The 21,625-nt window shown below is 40.8% G+C and overlaps 1 protein-coding gene across 2 annotated transcripts in view; it reads right to left on the bottom strand.

Moving 5' to 3' along the window:
- The window catches only part of SPATS2 (spermatogenesis associated serine rich 2), a 155,481-nt gene that overhangs the window by 65,088 nt on the left and 68,768 nt on the right, over positions 1 to 21,625 (bottom strand). For both annotated transcript variants that reach the window (XM_019039317.3, XM_055357295.2), the window contains one exon: positions 642 to 909. In XM_019039317.3, coding sequence (XP_018894862.1) covers positions 642 to 666 — 25 coding nt within the window. In that variant the 5' untranslated portion in view covers positions 667 to 909. The remainder of the gene's footprint in view (positions 1 to 641; positions 910 to 21,625) is intronic.

Below are 21,625 nucleotides of genomic sequence, written 5' to 3' on the forward strand. Positions count from 1 at the left end.
AAATTAAATTGAATGAGGGGAAAACGCCAAGATATCTATGATCATTCTTTTAATCAATATATTCCAATTATGTACAATAGTTCTAGTGCTGTTGTTCACTTTGTCCCTTGAAATTTTTGCAGCTATTCTAGAAAAGTAGAAAAAGGTTTTACAAAGTCTTTGTTGTCCTTCCCTCCATTATAACTACCCTTCTATTTCCTGACTCTTTGAACCTTGTATTTCACTTTAGATAAGAAGCTAGAAGAACATTCCCGGAAGGAAAGCTAAAGAAGGAAACAAAACCCAGAAACATTTACTCTTGCTCCACTGCCTTTCTCTAGAAAAATGCCAACTCAAACAACATAGAATATCCTGCAGCAAGCTAGCCCTCTTAACACATCTCCCTAACATATGTTCCGTATTCAAAAATGCATCTTCAAGATTGTAAGCATATTACAATTTGATAAGTTTGTGTGAGTAGAAAAGCTATTGTTATATGAATTAATTCCCAGACTAGTAATACACAAAGCGATAATCTAATATCCATAAATACTTGTCAAACCATTCAAAACACATTAGAAGGACAGTTTTTAAATATACAGCTATAAATAGGGATCATTATAACTATGCTTTTAACAATTTATGCCCACATGTAATCTTACCCTTCTGGTTCTGTTTCCTGGACATTGTCGTTTCTTCAATCTCGAAAAATATACAAGAAAAGTATCCTTTTGCCTTGTCTGGGTTTTGAGTGTAGGTATCTCTGATTTAAAAGTGGGCAACGGAAGTGTGCAGTTGGAAGCAAAAAATACGAAATCCTGCTGTTCGAAATTCTGCTCGCTAGCTGTTAATCTCCTTTCCTTTTCTTGTATCAACTTCTTGTCAGGAAGTATCATTGCAGACATTCATGTCTCCTTTTCCAGGGAGATTCTGGAGGGAAAAACACAAACACACATATACTATTACAGTAATGACTATCTGTACAAAATTTCTGAGATATCCACAAGGTTTCTTTTGTATTTCTGTATACAAAACTAGTTTTTAAGTACTATAGAAACAATGTAGCTGCTGAAAAGCAGAATTTTTCTTAAGAAAAGTTAATCTTAGAATCAGATTATCCTCTTAGTTTAGAAAGTATGTTCTCTTAGTCTTATCTTTTGTATCCATCTGAAATATCCCCATCTCTGCTTTGCAAACTAAAATGTTACACCTCTTACCACTCCCTAAGATCTTTCTTTTTTTTTGAGATGAAGTCTTGCTCTGTCACCAGGCTAGAGTGCAGTGGCATGATCTTGGCTCCTCACTGCAACCTCTGCCTCCCGGGTTCAAGTGATTCTCCTGCCTCAGCCTCCCGAGTAGCTGGGACTACAGGCGTGCACCACCACGCCCAGCTAATTTTTGTATTTTTAGTAGAGATGGGGTTTCACCATGTTGACCAGGATAGTCTCTATCTCTTTACCTCGTGATCCACCTGCTTTGGCCTCCCAAAGTGCTGGGATTACAGGCATGAGCCATTTGATCTTCCCATCCAAATCAAGGGTCTATTCTCTTCCTCTAGAATTTCTTTTTTTGTTTGTTTGTTTGCTTGTTTTTTTGAGGCGGAGTTTCGCTCTTGTTGCCCAGGCTGAAGCGCAATGGTGTAATCTCGGCTCACTGCAATCTCCGCCTCCCAGGTTCAAGCGATTCTCCTGCCTCGGCCTCCCAAGTAGCTGGGATTACAGGCGCCTGCCACCATGCCTGGCTAATTTTTTGTTTTTTTTTTTTTCAGTAGAGACAGGGTTTCACCATATTGGCCAGGCTAGTCTCTTGACCAGGCTGGTCTCGAACTCCTGACCTCGTGATCCGCCTGCCTCGGCCTCCCAAAGTGCTGGGATTACAGGTGTGAGCCTAGAATTTCTTATATCTAACCTCTCCTCAGGTTTCCCAGCTCAAATATAGCTATAAAAAATATGGGGGGGGGGATGTGAAATGAGAAACACACTCACCGTACAAACCCAAAGAATGGACTTAGAGGCACGAAGAACAGCAAACGTGAGACTTTTTAATAACGGTCTAGCCAGGTGCAGTGGCTCACGCCTGTAATCCCAGCACTTTGGAAGGCCAAGGCAGGCAGATCACCTGAGGTTGGGAGTTCAAGACAGCCTGACCAACATGGAGAAACCCCGTCTCTACCAAAAATACAAAATTAGCTGGGCATAGTGGTGCATGCCTGTAATCTCAGCTACTCAGGAGGCTGAGGCAGGAGAATCACTTGAATCCAGGAGGCGGAGGTTGCCGTGAGCCAAGATCGCACCATTGCACTCCAGCCTGGGCAACAAGAGTGAAACTCCATCTCAAAAAATAAATAAATAATAAAATAAATAATAATAATAATAATGGTCTTGCAAGATCAGGTGTCTGGTGGGCAGGCACACCGGGACAGTCACAACAGGTAATTTATCTTCTAGCACACAAGTCCCTCCACCAGTTCCTCACTGGTTGAGTACTATGGGGTTACAATCTTCCTGGACATTGCCGAAGTTTTATTATCCCCCTTATAAGGTTATACCCCATCTCCTTCTCTGCTTAAATTTTGATTTCCCAATTACGAAACTTTCTTCCCTTTTATGGGCTGACCCCTCCTCTACATTCTATTCGCTTATTGTGACCTAGGTGCATGAGCTGTGCAGTTTGCTACATTTGCAGGCCAGCTGCCAGTACTTAGATTTATCATGCCTTGAAAACAAACCATTTAAAATGTTTTATCACATGAAAGGAGGGAAGTGCAAAGGAATTTTAACATGGAAAACTGAAACATCAAAATGAGATTAGTCCATATTGCAGGAAGCTCCTTTAAATTACAAAGATACAAATGCTGTTTTTCTATATTACTAAACATTTTAAAGATACATGCCCAAGATTTCTGGGTAAAGAAAGCATAAGTTCCTGCCAGCAGAGATGTGCTAACAATTAAAAAAAAAAAAAAAATGAGATGGAATTTGCAACCTCCACCTCCCAGGTTCAACATTTCTTCTGCCTCAGGCTCCCGTGTAGCTGGAATTGTAGGCATGCACCACCATGCCCAGCTAATTTTTGTATTTTCAGTAGAGACAGGGGTTCACCATGTTGGCCAGGCTGGTCTTGAACTCCTGACCTCAAGTAATCTGCCCGCCTTGGCCTCCCAAAGTGCTGAGATTGCAGGCGTGAGCCACTGCTCCCGGCCAATATCTTTTTTTTTCTTTTCCTTTTTCTGGAGACAGAGTCATGCTCTTGTTGCCTAGACTGGAGTGCAATGGCGCGATCTTGGCTCACTGCAACCTTTGCCTCCTGGGTTCAAACGATTAACCTGTCTCAGCCTCCCAACGAGCTGGGACTACAGGCACCTGCCACCACACCCGACTAATTTTTGTATTTTTAGTAGAGACAGGGTTTCACCATGTTGGCCAGGCTGGTCCTGAACTCCTGACCTCCAGTGATCAGTCTGCCTCAGCCTCCTAAAGTGTGGGATTACAGGCATGAGCCACCATGCCTGGCTGAAAAATAATTTTTTTAAGCATTATAAGGATTATAGAACTCTTATACCTGGGCACCTGACTGGAAAAACATTTACAAAATGCAATGCAAGAAGGAAAGGAGAGTACACTTATATTAAATAATTTCCAATTTGAAAAGAGGAGACTGAAGAGTCAAGTAGGTAATTCTGCGAAAGTTTTAAAAAATATTCCATCAAGATTAAGAACCTCTACAAACCACAGTGGGACCTCAGGAAAAGCAGGGTGAGTATTTGAAACTTACCATCTTCCAGAACACTGAGCCAAGCTGTGAGAACCAGCCAAAGCCTATGGAAATATACAGAATATACCCCTGGATAGGGCACACTTAATAAGATTTTAGAAAAAAGAACAGAACTCAGATCTGCCAAAAATAACTGAACCCTTCAGTGGCAAGCTTCTCAACAGCACATGTCCTCAGGTTAAAGAAAAGAGGATGAGGCCAGGCATGGTGGCTCACACCTGTAATCCCAGCACTTTGGGAGGCTGAAGCAGGTGGATTACCTGAGGTCAGGAGTTCTAGACCAGTCTGACCGGCATGGTGAAACCCCATCTCTACTAAAAATACAGAATTAGCTGGGCATGGTGGTGCATGCCTGTAATCCCAGCTACTCGGGAGGCTGAGGAAGGAGAATTGCTTGAACCCGGGAGGTGGAGGTTGCAGTGAGCTGAGATCACACCACTGCATTCCAGCCTGGGCAACAAGAGCAAAACTCTGTGTCAAAAAAAAAAAAAGAGGATGAAAGCAACAAGCAACAACTAACCATAGTGGATGAGCAGGGGTGGGTCAGATAGGTCCCAAAGAAGTTTAGAAACATATCAAGGTTATTTCATCTATACTCTGTAGCTACAAACAGAGCTATCCACATATAACATGAAGAAGATAAATGAAAATGACATAGCAGCTATCAAACCTACTATAAAAGAGAAATACAATGAGAGAAGAAATTTCCATGCAATAGATGAAGAACCCAACCTGGAAAACAATATAAACCCTCAAACCAAAAGCAGATTCCTCCTTGAATACTTATTTGAATATTTCAAATAAGAATTTGAATTCAAGTTGAATTCAAAAAAAGCTATAAAATAAATGATAAAAATAGAAGGAAAGTAAATCAGATTGCAAAGTTAAAGAAAAACTGGAAAAAAATTATGGATCCAATAAGAAGTCAGAAATAGCAAGAAACAGAATAGACACAGATGAAAACAGAATGAATGGAATGAAGCAAACCTTTCAGAAGAAAAAACAGATAAAACAATTATAATAGAAGACAACATTAGGGAACAAAAAATGATCCAATCTAAGAATAACTGGAATCAATACAAGGACTTAAAAATTATAGGACTCAATACAGGGAACAGAAAAATCATTTGCAGACAATAAACAGGAAATTTCCCTTTAAATAAAGACCTGAATCTGTTCATTCCCCACCACCTCCAATCCATCAGAAGAATCCCATGTGTTCTACCTTTAAAATACATCCAGAGCTGGACCACTTCTCACCACATCCACTGCTACTACCCTTGTCTAAATCACGAAAATCTCTCATCCTGAGTCTTCTACTCTGCCACTCTCGCTGCTATTTCACTATGGCCGCTATTAAAATTATAAGACAGATTATGTCCCACTTCTGCTGCTGAAAGCTCTCTGGCAGCTCCCCATTTCATTCAAAATAAAAGCGAGTCCTTACAGTGGCCTAAGTAGTCTTGTCTGTTCTGATGTCCTTCCTTTACCTTTACTCCACTGGAGCCACACTGGCCTCTTTATCATCCCTTTTACACTCTAGATATGCTCTCATCTTAGAGCTCTGAAGGTGTTCCCTCTGCCAGGAATGTTATTTCCCACAGTTATCTACATGGAATACTTCCTCAATCTCCTTCAGGTCTTTTTTCAAATGTTATCTTCTCTGTGGTTATTCACAAGAAACCTACTGAACCTGTGGTAAGAACAGTGGCAGTCTATTGGCTGCTCCCATCACATACCCCCAGGTGACTGGGAAAGGTAGTTCTACCAAGGCAGGGAAAGCCATGAAAACCAGCAGCTTCACTGACAGAGGGGGCTGACTTGTGAAGCAAAGCACAGAAAAACCCCATACCCACAGGCAGGCAGTAACAGTTCGCTTTCTTGGTGGCAAACAAGCAAGACCAAGGGCTCAGCTAGCCTGAGGTTGCTGTCATGGTTGGTGCAAGCAAAAGAACAGGAGATTAGATAGAAATTTAAAAGGGAAATCCAGAAACAAGACTAAGGGACCTGGGCACCATGGCTCATGCCTGTAGTCCCAGCACTTTGGGAGGCCAAGGTGCGGGGACTGCGTTAACCCAGGAGTTTGAGACCAGCTGGGCCAACATAGCAAGACTGTGTCTCTACAAAAAATACAAAAATTAGCTGGACATGGTGGCATGTGCCTGTACTCCCAGCTACTCAGGCGGGTGAGGTGGGAGGATGGCTTGAGCCCAGGAGGTCGAGGCTGCAATGAGCCATGACTGTGCCACTGCACGCCAGCCTAAGCAACAGAATGAGACCCTGTCTCAAACAAACAAACAAACATAACCTGGCAACAGAGTAAGATCCTACCTTGACAAAAAATAAAATTTAAAAATTAGCCAGGGATGGTAGCACACACCTGCAGTCCCAGCTACTCGGAAGGCTAAGGTGGGGGCACTGCTTGAGCCCGGGAAGCTGAGGCTGCAGAGGGCCATGACTGTGCCACTGAACTCTAGCCTCAGCAACAGAGCAAGACCCTGTGTCAGAAAACAAAGACTACAGGAGACCTTGGTAAATGTTCCACACGTTCATGATGCAGATATTGGAGAAGGTCCAAACTATCCACACACCTCTGGCTGACCATAAGCGTACACATAGCAGCAGCAAAGACTCAAAAAGGCCCAGTGGAAATTAAAAATTATGAGCTTTGAAGGCAGTCCCCAACACACAAAGATCTACAGACAGAGGGTGCAAGCTTTACTGGCTCATGGTGTTTTAATACAACCTTTAACCAATCGCTAACTGACCAGAAGGATAATAGATACAGATGTAACTTCAGCAAGCCAGACTTTAAAATGTTTTTTAATTAAAAAAACAAAAACAAAAACGGTAAAAACTGAGCAGACCCTTTAGTTTATGAAATCGTATCAACGCTACAAAGGCAAGGGTAAAGGCTGTGTGCACTTTTGAAACTTTATGTGCAATTGATGGTGGTGCTGAGATATGAAAGGCTAGCATGAACGTGAAGAGGTAAGAGCACATGACACAACTTGGTGGTGCAGAAAGGACTGTTTTTGTTTTTTTTTTAAAGACAGAGCCTCACTCTGTCACCCAAGCTGGAGTGCAGCAGTGCGACCCTGGCTCACTGCAACTTCCACCTCCCAGGCTCAGATGATCCTCCCACCTCAGCCTCCTGAGTCACGGCTACAGGCGCATACCACCATGCCTGGCTAATTTTTTTATCTTTTGTAGAGACAGGGTTTCACCATGTTGCCCAGTCTGGTCTCCAACTCCTAGGCTGAAGCAATCCTCCTGCCTCAGCCTCCCAAAGTGCTGGGATGACAGGCATGAGCCACCACGCCTGACCCATAATGGATATTTTTAAACTTGGTGATATGTGTCTCTCAATCCTGAAGCTTTGGTGAGAGGGTATGCAGACAACAATAACAGCAAATGATGTATGAATGTTTTTTGCATTCAAAGAACATCTACATCTGTTGGAAGACTTTAAGTGAGTTTTGTTCTTAGATAGCCCACATTAGTTGAATGTATTAAATGAACCAATACTTGCATTTCCCCTACCTCTTTGTCCACTGCTGTAAATGCTGTATGATGTGTGTTCTCTTCTGTTGCTGACATGCAAGTGTGGTCATATGAACTGAAGCGGATGGCTTGAGAATATAGACAGGCTTGTGGTATACTTTGCAGGAGTACTTGGAAGCAGAGTTCACTAGTGACCTCAGCTGTCACAAAGAAGGGTGGAAGTTCTAATGTCTGGTTAGCTACTTATAAAAATGCTATTGGCGGCCGGGTGCAGTGGCTCGTGCCTGTAATCCCAGCACTTTGGGAGGCCGAAGCGGGCAGATGACGAGGTCATGAGATCGAGGCCATCCTGGCTAACATGGTGAAAGCCTGTCTCTACTAAAAATACAAAAAAGTTAGTTGGGCGTGGTGGCGGGAGCCTGTAGTCCCAGCTACTCGGGAGGCTGAGGCAGGAGAATGGTGTGAACCCGGGAGGTGGAGCTTGCAGTGAGCTGAAATCATGCCACTGCACTCCAGCCTGGGTGACAGAGCAAGATTCCGTCTCAAAAAAAAAAAAAAAAGAATGCTATTTGCTGCAATTCTGTGTCCCATGCTTGGATTTTGTCTTTTTTAGAGCCAGGGTCTTCCTCTGTTGCCCAGGGAGTGGCACGATCATAGCTCACTGCAACCTCAAACTCCTGGGGTCAAGCGATTCTTCTGTCTTAGCCTGCTAGGTGGCTGCAACTACAGGCACATACCACCACACCCAGCTAACTTCTTTTATTTTTTGCAGAGACAGGGTCTCACTATGTTGCCCAGGCTGGTCTTAAACCCTTGGCTTCAAGCAATCCTCCTGCCCTGACTTCACAAAGTGTTAGGATTACAGGCCTGAAGCACTGAGCCCAGCCCAAATTGATTTTAAATAATAATTTAAAAAATATGTATAAAAACTGAGCAGAGACATCAGCAACCAGCAGCCACATACCACAGTGAGAAAAAGATTCCATAGATTTAGTCCAGGAAAGTTACTTAAAAAATAAAAACAATGAAGCAACGAAAACCCTCAGAAGGAGGAAAAATCCAGAAATCAAAGTTGCTACAATATAGTAGCTAAAATGTCCAGTTTCAACAAAAAGTTATGAGATATTCAAAAATGCAGGAAAGTGTGACCCAAACGCATGAGAAAAAACAACCACATGGAGTTGGAAATGCCCTTGAGTAGGCCCAAATGCTACACTTTGCAAACAGACTCCAAATTTCTTTAAAGGACTAAAAAAAATACGAGAACAATGCCTCAAACAAAAAGAAAATCTTAACGAAGAGATAGAAATTATTTTTAAAGAGAACCACGGTTACAAAAAAATAAAAAATAAAGAGAACCATGATATAAACAGGGCACAAATAAATTTGGAAAATAAAAAAAGACAATCAAATCAAAATTCTGAAGATGAATACTAGAGTAGAAGAAAAAAATCAGAAAACTTGAAGAAAGGACAAGAGAAATTGTCTAACTTGAAGAAATGGGAGAAAAAACAATGAAGAAATACAAGCCAGGTGCAGTGGCTCATGCCTATAACTCCAGCATTTTGGGAGGCCAGGTTGGAGTATCGCTTGAGGCCAGGAGTATAAGACCAGCCTAAGCAACACAGTGAGACACTGTCTCTATAAGAAATTAAAAATCGGCCAGGTGCGGTGGCGCATGCCTGTAGCCCCAGCTACTTGGGAGGCTAAGGTAGGAGGATGGCTTGAGCTCAGAAGGTCAAGGTTGCAATCAGCCATGAGTCTGGGCAGCAAGGCAAGACCCTATCTCTTAAACATTAACAAACAAAAAGTAAAAATTTTAAAAAAAGTAAAACAGTCTCAGAAATGTGTGGAACAATGTCAAGTATACCACTATACACAAATTAGAAGCCCCAGAAGTGATGTGAAAGAGGACAAAAATGGTGACCAAAAACAATTTGCAACTTGATTTTTTTTAAATGTATCTACAGAGTCAGGAAGCTCAATGAATTATAGCTGCAATACACACAAAGAGATCCACATCTAGACATATCATAGTGAAACTGATTAAAGCCAAAACCAGAAGATCTTGAAAGCAGCAAGAACAAAAATGAAAACAATACTTCATCATGTACAGGGAAGCAACATTAACAGCTGACTTCTCATCAGAAGCAAAAGAAGCCAGAAGGCAAGAAATGACATTCAAAGTGCTAAAAGAAAAAAACCAGCAACCAAGAATTTGATATCTAGCAAAGCTATCTTTCAAAAATGAAGGTGAAATAAAGACATTTCAAAGACTTACAGAGAATCCATTGCTTGCAAACCTGACTTACAAGAAATTCCAAAGGAAGTCTCTCAAGTTGAAAGGCAAAATGACATCAGATGGCAACCCGACTGTACCCAAAGAAAGAGCACTAGGAAAAGCAAATATGTAGGTACATATAACGTATGTATTTTTGGCCAGGTGCAATGGCTCACGCCTGTAATCCCAACAGTTTGGGAGGCCAAGGCCAGCCTGGGCAACACAGCAAGACCCTGTTTCTACTGAAAATAATTTAACTAAAGTATGTATTTTTTAACTTCCTTCTCTTAAATTTTTAAAAAGAATTCAACTAATTATTACTGTTTTATGTAATACAAGATTAATAACAATACTGAATTATTAGGTTTATAGCAAATATAGATATAATAAACATGAAAACAACTGCATAAAAGGAGAAAGAAGCTATATTACAGAATTAAATTAGCATTAATTTAGTTAAATTGGGCTATAAGATGCTTATTATAATGACCAGACAAGTACTAAGAAAACAACTGAAAAATAGTAAAACAAAAGACAAAAGCAACAAAATAATCATACGCTTAAAAAAACTATTAAACACAAAATAAGGCAATAAAAGAGGTACAAACAAACAGAAAAAGCCAAAAGATATACAAAAAAACAAATATCTGGCCGGGCATGGTGGCTCACACCTGCAACCCCAGCACTTTGGGAGGCTGAGGCAGGTGGATCACCTGAGGTCAGGAGTTAGAGACCAGCCTAGCCAACATGGTAAAATCCCGTCTCTACTAAAAATACAAAAAATATTAGCTGGGCACAGTGGTGGGCGCCTGTAATCCCAGTTACTCGGGAGGCTGAGGCAGGAGAATCACTTCAGTCCAGGAGAGGGAGGTTCCAGCGAGCCGAGATCATGTAACTGCACTCTAGCCTGAGCAACAGAGTGAGACATCATCTCAAGAAAAAAACAAAAAACAAAACAAAACAAAAAATAGGCTGACACAGCAGCTTGCGTCTGTAATTCCAGTACTTCGGGACGCCAAGGCAGGTGGATCACCTGAGGTCAGGAGTTCGAGACCAGCCTGATCAACATGGAGAAACCCTATCTCTACTAAAAATACAAAAATTAGCTGGGCATGGTGACGCATGCCTGTAATGCCAGCTACTCAGGAGGCTGAGGCAGGAGAATCGCTTGAACCTGGGAGGCGGAGGTTGCAGTGAGCCAAGATCACGCCATTGCGCTCCAGCCTGGGCAACAAGAGTGAAACTCTGTCTCAAAAAAAGACTCCACTCGGCCAGGTGCAGTGGCTCACGCCTGTAATCCCAGCACTTTGGGAGGCCGAGGTGGGCGGATCATGAGGTCAGGAGATCAAGACCATCCTGGCTAACACAGTGAAACCCCATCTCTACTAAAAAATACAAAAAATTAACCAGGCGTGGTGGCGGGCGCCTGTGGTCCCAGCTGTGGCTGAGGCAGGAGAATGGCGTGAACCCAGGAGGTGGAGCTTGCAGTGAGCCGATATGGCGCCACTGCACGCCAGCCTGGGCAAAAGAGCGAGACTCCATCTCAAAAAAATAAATAAATAAAATTAAAAAAAAAAAAGACTCCACTCAAAAGACAGAAATTGTTAGAGTGGCTGGAAAAACAAGATCCAACTGTATGCCATCTACAAAAAACACACCATAGATTCAAACACAGAGAGATTGAAAGTAAAAGAATGAAAAAAGATATATCATGCAAACCAATAAAAAAAGGGCTTAGTATCAGATAAAATGGTATTATTAGAGACAGAGAGAAATCATATTATAAGACAGTCATGACATCAGAAACAGAACAATTATAAATATATATCCACCAAACAATAAGACCTAAAATACATGCAGCAAAAATTGACAGAAAGAATAAAGAGTTCAACAATGATAAAGACTTAAGTATCCCACTCTCAATAACTGATTGATATGGTTTGGCTGTGTCCCCACCCAAATCTCACCTTGAATTGTAATAATCCCCATGTGTCAAGGGTGGGGACAGGTGGAGATAACTGAATCATGGGGCAGTTTCCCCAATACTGTTCTCACGGTAGTGAATAAGTCTCAAGAGATCTGATGGTTTTATAAATGGGAGTTCCCCTGCACAAGCTTTCGTGACTGCTTCCATGTAAGACATGACTTTGCTCCTCTTTCACCTTCCATTATGATTGTGAGGCCTCCCCAGCCATGTGGAACTGTGAGTCAAACCTCTTTCCTTTATAAATTACCCAGTCTCGGATATGTCTTTATTTGCAGCGTGGGAACAGACTAATACATTGATTAAAAACCCAGACTGGGCCAGGCACGGTGGCTCACGCCTGTAATCCCAGCACTTTGGGAGGCTGAGGCAGGCGGATCATCAGGTCAGGAGTTCGAGATCAGCCTAACCAACATGGTGAAACCCCATTTCTACTAAAAATACAAAAATTAGCTGGGTGTGGTGGCACGTGCCTGTAACCCCAGCTACTCAGGAGGCTGAGGCAGGAAAATCGCTTGAACCCGTGAGGCGGAGGTTGCAGTGAGCTGAGATGGTGCCACTGCACTCCAGCTTGGGCGACAGAGCGAGACTCTGCCTCAGAAAACAAACAAACAAACAAACAAAAAAACAGACAAAATCAGTAATACTCCTCCATCCAACAAGAAAAGAATATTATACTCTCTTCAAGCACAGCCAGAACATCCTCAAGGACAGACTATATACTAGGCCAAGGATCAGCAGACTATGGCCCAAGGGCCAAAGTCAGCTCTACTGCCTGTTTTTGTAAATAAAGTTTTATGCTAACATAAGCATGTCCATTGATTTATGTATTGTATATGGAGGCTTCAGCACTAAAACGGCAGAAATGAATAGTTGTAACACAGACCATATGGCACATAAAGCCAAAATATTTATTATATGGCCCTTTATAGAGAAAGCTTGTTAAATTATATAATAGATCATAAGAAATTCCCAATTTTGTAATGATTGAAATCATACAAAGTAGGTTCTCCAACAACAACAGAATTAAATAAAAATGAAGAGCAGAGAGAAATATGGGAAATCTCTAAACATTTCAAAATTAGAGAACATGCTTTTTTTTTTTTTTGAGACAGGGTCTCACTGTCACCCAGGGTGGAGTGTGGCAGCACAATCATGTTTCACTGATCCTCTCACCTAAGCCTCCCAAGTAGTTGCACTACAGGTGGGCACCACCACACCCAAATAATTTTTGTATTTTTTGTAGAGATGGGGTTTCACCATGTTGCCCAGGCTGGTCACAAATAAACAACATAGTTCTAAACAACTCATGGGTCAAAGAAAAAAAAATTCACAAAGGAAATTAGAAAATATTTTGAACTGAAAGAAAATAAAAACATAACAGCCGGGCATGGTGGCTCACGCCTGTAATCCCAGCACTTTGGGAGGCCAAGGCGGGCAGATCATGAGGTCAGGAGATCGAGACCATCCTGACTAACACGGGTGAAACCCCGTTTCTACTAAAAATACAAAAAAAAATTAGCCGGGCATGGTGGCAGGTGCCTGTAGTCCCAGCTACTTGGGAGGCTGAGGCAGGAGAAGAGTGTGAACCCAGGAGGCGGAGCTTGCAGTGAGCCAAGATCATGCCACTGTACTCCAGCCTGGGTGGCACAGTGAGACTCGGTCTAAAAAAAAAAAAAAAGAAAGAAAATAAAAATATAACACATCAAAATTTATGGGGTATAGCTAAATTGGTACTTAAAACATCTATAGCAGAAAAGAAGAAAGGTCTTCAATCTATAGCTTGAGTTTCCAATTTAAGAAATTAGAAAAAGAAAAGCCAACTAAATCCCAAGCAAGCAGAAGGTAGGAAATACTACATATTAGACCACAATCAATCAAAGAGTATATGGAAAAACACTACAGAAAAGCAATAAAACCAAAAGTTGGTTCTTTTTACCTATAGATAGGTTGACCAGAATAAAAAAGACACAATTTACCAAAATCAGGAATAAAACAAAGGACATCATTACAGACCCTACAAAAATTCAAGGGATTATGAAGAAATGCTATGAGCAACTTTATGTCCACAAATTTGACAACTCTGATGAAATGAACAAATTCCTAGAAAAACATACATTACTAAGACTGACTTAAAAAGGGTAGGATATCAAGAAATTGAATTAATAATCTAAAATCCTTCCCACACACACACACAAAAGCACAAGGCCAGATTGTGTCTTATCAAATATTTAAAGAAGAAATAACAGAATTCTCCACAAACTGTTTTAGAAAATAGAAGAACAGGCCGGGCGCAGTGGCTCACGCCTGTAATCCCAGCACTTTGGGAGGCCGAGGTGGGGGGATCACGAGGTCAAGAGATTGAGACCATCCTGGCTCACATGGTGAAACCCCATCTCTACTAAAACTGCAAAAATTAGCCAGGCATGGTGGTGCGCACCTGTAGTCCCAGCTACTTGGGAGGCTGAGGCAAGAGAATCACTTGAACCCAGGAGGCGGAGGTTGCAGTGAGCCAAGATTGCGCCACTGCACTCCAACCTGGGGACAAAGCGAGACTCTGTCTCAAAAAAAGAAAAAGAAAATAGAAGAACAGTCTGGGTGCAGTGGTTCATGCCTGTAATCCCAGCACTCTGGGAGGCCAAGGCAGGTGGATCACCTGAAATCAGGAGTTCAAGACCAGCCTGGCCAATATGGCAAAACCCTGTCTCTACTAAAAATACAAAAACTTAGCCGGGCATGGTGGCAGGCACTTGTAATCCTAGCTACTTGGGAGGCTAAAGCAGGAGAACTGCTTGAACCCGGGAGGCGGAGGTTGCAGTGAGCCGAGATCGTGCCATTGCACCCCAGCCTGGGCGACAGAGTAAGACTGTGTCTCAAAAAAAAAAAAAAAAAAAAAAAAGAAAAGAAAAGAAAATAGAAGAACATTCCCTAATTAATTCTATGAGGCCTGTGTAGCAGGCAGAATTCTAAAGATATCTCCCCAAGATTCCTGTCCCCTAATTATTCAATCAAACATAATCTATGTACTGCTACGAAGGGACTTTGCAGATGTAATTAATGTCACAGACCTTAAAATAAGGAGATTAGTCTGGATTATCGGGATGGGCCCAATCTAATCGCATGAGCCCTTAAGACAGGAGAAATTTCTCTGGCTAGAGCTAAGAAAGATGCATCACAGAGATGTGGCAAAGGGGAAAGACAGATTTGAAGCAAGAGGAACCTAACCTGCTGTAACTGGCTTTGAAGGGGGCCAGGAGGCTAGGAAATGCAGACAGTCTCTAGAAGCTGAGAAGAATCCCAGGCCAACAGCCAGGAAGGAACTGGGAACCTCAGTCCTACAGCCACATGGAACTGCATTCTGCCAACAGCCTGAGTGAGCCTGAAAATGAATGCTTCACTACAGCTTCCTGAAAGGAACAAAGCCTTGCCTTGGTTTCAACCTTGTAGAGAACCATCTGAGCCACATTGTGCCCAACATCTGACCTACAGAAACTGAGATGAGACATGCATGTTGCTTTAAGTCATTAAGTTTGTGGTAATTTGTTACAGCAGCAATGGAAAACTAAAAAAATCCATGTTTCCCTGATACTGCAACCAGACAAAGACATCACTAGAAAACTACAGATCAGGCTGGGTGTGGTGGCTCACACCTGCAATCCCAGCACTTTGGGAGGTCAAGGCGGGCAGATCACCTGAGCTCAGGAGTTCGAGACCACCTTGGGCAACATGGTGAAACCCCATCTCTACTAAAAATACAAAAATTATCTGAGTGTGGTGGCGCGTGCCTGTAGTCCCACCTACTCAGGAGGCTGAGGCACAAAAATCACTTGAGCCCGGGAGGCAGAGGTTGCAGTGGGCTGAGATTGCATCAATGCACTCCAGCTTGGGCTACAGAGTGCGACTCTGTCTCAAAAAAAACAAAAACAAAAACAAACCAAAAAAACACTACAGATCAACATTCCTCATAAATATAGGAGAAATACATCATTAACAAAATATTAGCAAGCCAGGCCAGGCACGATGGCTCACGCCTGTCTATAATCCTAGCACTTTGGGAGGCCGAGGCAGGCAGATCACTTGAGCTCAGGAGTCTTGACCAGCCTGGGCAACACTGTGAAACTCCGTTTCTACAAAAAACATTTTTAAAAATTAGCCAGGTGTGGTGACACACACCTGTAGTCCCAGCTACTTGGGAGGCTGAGGGAGTACGATCACTTGAACCTGGGAGGTTGAGGCTGCAGTGACCCAAGATCGCGCCACTACACTCCAGTGTGGGTGACAAAGTGAGACGCTGTCTCAAAAAGAGAAAAGAAAAGAAAAGAAAAGAAAAGAAATATATATATATATATGCAAGCCAAATTCAGCAACATAGAAAACAATTGTAATACCATGACCAAGTGGGACTTATTCCAGGAATGGAAGATTGGCTTAACATGTAAAAACCAATTAATGTAACACACAGTATCAATCAAATAAATGATAAAAGCCACATGATCATCTCAGTAGGTACAGAAAAAGCATTTTCACGCACCCATACCCATTCATGGTTTTTAAAAAAGGGAAAATGTTCTCACCTTTATAAAGGCCATCTATGAAAAACCTACAACTAATATCATACTCCATAGTAAAACACAAAATATTTTCTTCCTTAGATAAGAAAAAACAAGAATGCACACCTCATCACTTGTTTTCAACAACATACTGAAAGATCTTGTCAGTGCAATAAGGATGAAAGAAAAGAAAAGAAATTAAAGGCATCACGATTGGAAAGGAAGAAGTAAAATGTTTTTATTCAAAGATAACATGACCCATATACAGAAAATCCTAAGGAATCCAAACACATATACACACACACCAAAAATACTGCTAAGGACTAAAACATTAGTTCAGCAAGGTCTAATAATTAAACCAATATACAAAAAGTAATGGTATCTGGCTGGGTGCAGTGGCTGACACCTGTAATCCCTGCACTTTGGGAGGCTAAGGCCGGTGGATCACCAGAGATCAGGAGTTCAAGACTGGCCTGGCCAACATGGTGAAACCCCATCTCTACTAAAAATACAAAAATTAGCTGGGCGTGGTGGCGAGCACCTGTAATCCCAGCTACTCGGCAGGCTGAGACAGGAGAATCGCTTGAACCTGGGAGGCAGAGGTTGCAGTGAGCCGAGATCACACCATTGCACTCCAGCCTGGACAACTAGAGCAAAACTCCATCTCAAAAAAACAGAAAGCAAGTAATGGTATATCTATATACTAGCAATAAACAATCCAAAAATAAAATTAACAAAAAATTACATTCACAATAGCATCACGAATTAAGGCTGGGTGTAATGGCTCACACCTATAATCCAAGCACTTTGGGAGGCTGAGGCAAGAGGACCGCTTTAGCCCAGGAGTTCAAGACCACCCTGGGGAAAAAAGCGAGACCCCATTTCTACAAAAAAAAATTTTAATTAGCTGGGCACAATGACGTGCAACTACAGTCCCAGCTACTCACAGGAGGCAGGCTGAAGCAGGAAGATCACTTGAGCCCAGGAGTTTGAGGCTGCAGTGAGCTATGATCATGCCACTGCACCAGCCTGGGTGACAGAGGAAGACCCTGTCTCTTAAAAAAAAAAAAAAAAAAAAAAAAACTTAAATACTTAGGAATAAAAATAACGGATGTACAAATCTCATACTCTGAAAATTAGAAAACATAGTTGAGAGAAAGAAATTAAAGATCTAAATGAATAGAGACACATTCCATATTCATGAACTGGAACATTCATATTCTCCCAATTTAATTTATAAGCGTAATACAGTCCCTATTAAAATTTCAGCAAGCATTTTTGTAGAAACTGACAAGCTGATCATAAAATTTATATGGAAATTCAAAGAAACCAGAATTGCCAAAACAATTTTGAAAATTTTGGAGGACTTCCACTACCTGATTTCAAAACTTACTATAAAGCTACAGTCATGAAGACAGTGTGGTACTGTCATAAGAATAGGCACACATATCAATGGGCACAACATTGAGAATCCAAAAATAAACCTTCATATCTATGGACAACTGATTTTCAACAAAGGCACTAAAGATATTCAATAGGGAAAAGAGAGTCTTTTCAACAAATAGTATTGGGACAACTGGACTTCCAAATACATAAAAATGAACTCAGACTTTTACCTCATACCATATATAAAAATTAACTCAAAATGGATCACAGACCCAAATGGCTAAAACTGTAAAACCCTAGAAAAAACATAAGAGGAAGGTCATGATTTTTTTTAGTGAGAGTTCTTCAAAAGCACAAACCATACAATCTATAAAAGAAAAAAAAAAAAGCTAGAATTCAAATTTAAGACTTTTCATACTTCAAAAAACAACATGCACCTTATGGTATCAGCAATAAGAACAGGCATATAGATCAATAGAATAGAAGTGAAAGTATAGACAAGAATCCTCATATTTATGGTCAATTTATTTTCAACAAAGGTGATAAGAAAATTCAACAGGGAAAGAATAATCTTTTCAACAAATGGTGCTGGGATAACTGAATATCCACATACAAAAGAATATACACTACCACATAAAAAATTAGCTCAAAATGCAAAAGCAATGAAAGTAGAGTCTCAGAGATATCTGCACACCTATGTTCACTGCAGCATTATTCACAAGAGCCAAGAGGTGGAGCACCTAAATGTCTATCAGCAGACAAATGGTTAAACAAAATAAAGTATATACATACAATGGAATATTATTCGGCCTTAAAGAGGAAGGAAATTCTGACACATGCTACAACAAGGATGAACCTTAAGGACAGATGCTAATAGAATAAGCCAGTCACAAAAGGACAAATGTTGTAAGGATTCCACTTATGTGAGATACCTAAGCTAGTCAAATTCATAGAGACAGGAAGCAGAATGGTAGTTGCTGGGGGCTGGAGGGAAAGGAGAGAGTGAGGATGTTTAATGAATAAAGAGTTTTAGTTTTGCAAAATGAAGAGTTCTGGACATGCATGGTGAAAATGGTGAATGTAATTTTTTTTTTTTTTTTTTTTAGGAGACATGGTCTCTCTCTGTTGCCCAGACTGGAGGGCAGTGGCACAATCATAGCTCACTGCCACCTCAAACTCCTGGACTCAAGCAATCCTCCCACCTCAGCCTAATCAACACAGTGAGATTCCATCTCTATCCACAAGGTTGTCACCTAAACTTGCTCCTGCAAAGGGGGAAATGAAGCCAAAAAAGACAGCAGGAAAGGATAAATCTTCAGACAAAAAAGCACAAACAAAAAGCAAAACTGGTAGCAAAGGGAAAACAGGACAAAGTAGCTAACCAAGAAACTAAGATTTACCTGCAGAAAATGGAGAAACGAAAAACGAGGAAGGTTCAGCCTCCAACGCAGCAAGAGAGAAAGAAGCCTAGTTTGATTAATATCAAATACCCTGTCTTATCCGTGGTCCTAGTCTCCCTTCTTGCACAATCCAGAGAAATATTTTTATCAACTATTTTTTAAATGTGTTTTATAGTAGCTCTAGAAACATTTTAGAAGGAGGGAATCCCACATTGTAGGAGGGACTCCCACATTGTCCCATTTATTAAGTGTAAGTGATTTTTTGTAAGAGGTACATTTGCTTGTTATTTTTTGGTACAACAGAAGATAATGTGGGATACTGAATTATGGAAAGCTTTGACTATCTTGGGTGTCAGCTGGGCAGGTAGTTTTTATATCCTATAATACAAAGGCAATGGCAATACTCAATGGCAATGTGGAGTCAGAGTTGTGCATTCAATTCTTGAACATTTTAAATTATTTCCATTACCATGTTGTTTTTTCGTAGAATTGTTTCCTGAAGAAAACCACTCCTGGTCATGGCTCTCCCTGTCAGAATTGCGTGCACTCTGTAACATCTTTGGTCACGGTAGCTCTGTTTTCCTAGTAATTTTGTTAATGTGCTGTGAAAGGTGAAAAATTTGCATATGTTGTGTATATGATATTAAGTTGTAAATTGGTAAGACTTACGTAATGGCTTATCAACATCTGAAGATACTGGAACTTGACATCCTCTTAAGGAAAATTTGCCTCCAAATTTTAAGTCACTGCAAATAACTGTTTGAAACAGAATTGTAACACATGGCTTTTTAGATTTTTGGTACATACGTTAAGAATTGTGTACAACTGAATGTCTGTGTACTGATCTTCAGTACAACCAATAAAATCTCAACTATGAAAGAAAAAAGGTAATTGGATTTTGAAAGGAAATTGGTAAAGAGATTCACTAGAGTTGTGAAAGAAAGTCAGATTGATGTTAAGTGGACTAATAAAGAAGTAGAAGAAAAGAACATATCTACTTCTCTTTCTAAAAGAGGGGGAAGATAGCCCACTTAAGGAGAAAATAAGAAGGTATTTTTAGGATTGAAGGAACATGTTTTTAGGAAAGAGGGCAGAAACCAACAAGGAGAAATAAAGATTGAAGATCTGAACGAGAAGAGATACTTGATGGATTATGGTACTTGAGAATACAAGTGCAATTTGATAAATAGCAGATTTAAAGAATAGAACAATTAACTTAGGAAAGAGGTACTATTACTTAGAAATAATTACTAATCCAAGCCAGAGTTGAAGAGGGCTTGAGTGAGGAATGTGGCAGTAAGAAGGAAATAGAAAGGTATAAGATACACTGTAGCCCAATTAGAAAACGATGATCATTTATTACACTATTTAAAGAAATTAATATCTATAATGCACTTAGAATAGTGCTTGTACATAGCAAACACCATCTATGCAGTTGTTAAATAAATTTTTTGAAAAACAAAATGTATTTGAGAAGGAGGAAACTTTTAAGTGGAGAAACCTGGCAAAAACCACCTTAACCAAGTGACCAAAGTTATTAGTACTATTAATAAGGCAAATGAACATCATGTGGCTCCTGAAATACTTAACTGAGAAAGACACATCATTTACAACAGTATTCCTGCCAAAACTGCATAATCTGAATCTAATCATAAGGAAACACCAAACAAATTGAAGGACAATCTGCAAACAACTGGCCTGTATTTATTAAAAAATATTGGCCAGGCACAGTGGCTCACGCCTGTAATCCCAGCACTCTGAGAGGCCGAGGCAGGCGAATCACAAGGTCAAGAGATCGAGACCATCCTGGCTAACATGGTGAAACCCCGTCTCTACTAAAAACACAAAAATTAGCTGGCCGTGGTGGCGTGCACCTGTCGCCCCAGCTACTCGGGAGGCTGAGGCAGAAGAATCGCTTGAACTCGGGAGGTGGAGGTTGCAGTGAGCCAAGATCGCACCACTGCACTGCAGCCTGGTGATGGAGTGAGCTCCATCTCAAAAAAAAAAAAAAAATTAATGCCATGAAATTCAACGAAAAATTGAAGAACTGCTTCAGATTAGAGACTGAAGACATGATAACTAAATATAATGCATGGTCCTGGATTAGATCTTAAGAGTGGGAGAAAAGAGGCTGCTGTAAGGGACATGAATGGGACAACTGGCTAGATGGAAATAAGGAGCTGTACATCAGGAAATACACTATTATATCAACATTTCAGTTCCTGGACTTTGACTCTTCGGGTTTATGTTAGAGAATGACTTTGTGATTAGGAAATACATGCTGCAATATTTAGGGATAGAGGAACATGAAGTCTACAGCTTACTCTCTCAAATGGCTCAGAAAACAACAATAACATGAATATGGAGAGAAATAATGATAAAGCAAACGTGGCAAGATGTTAACATTTGGTGCTAAAGAAAGCATATCAGAGAGTTCTTTGTGTTATTCTCGTAACTTTTCAGTAAGTTTGAAATTATATCCAAAAGTTAAAAACCTATTACTGCATAAACATACTCTAAATTTAACTTGGGGTATTAGGAACTTAACTTATCCTGATGAAACTTCTACAACATAAGTGGAAACTCCTCTTTGCTCTTGTAGCAAAGAAATGAAAATGGAATCTCAGGAAACTAATGTCAGCATAAAGACATAGGAAAGGGCAAAGACGCCAGGTGTTCCTGGCAGTAGTAAGAAAAAGAAACAAATAATGCACATTCCCAGCATCAGTGGATACCTGAACAAGGAGGGATGACTGCTAAGGTGGGA

This window comes from Gorilla gorilla, chromosome 10 (genome assembly GCF_029281585.2).
Source record: "Gorilla gorilla gorilla isolate KB3781 chromosome 10, NHGRI_mGorGor1-v2.1_pri, whole genome shotgun sequence".
Classification (NCBI taxonomy): Eukaryota; Metazoa; Chordata; class Mammalia; order Primates; family Hominidae; genus Gorilla; species Gorilla gorilla.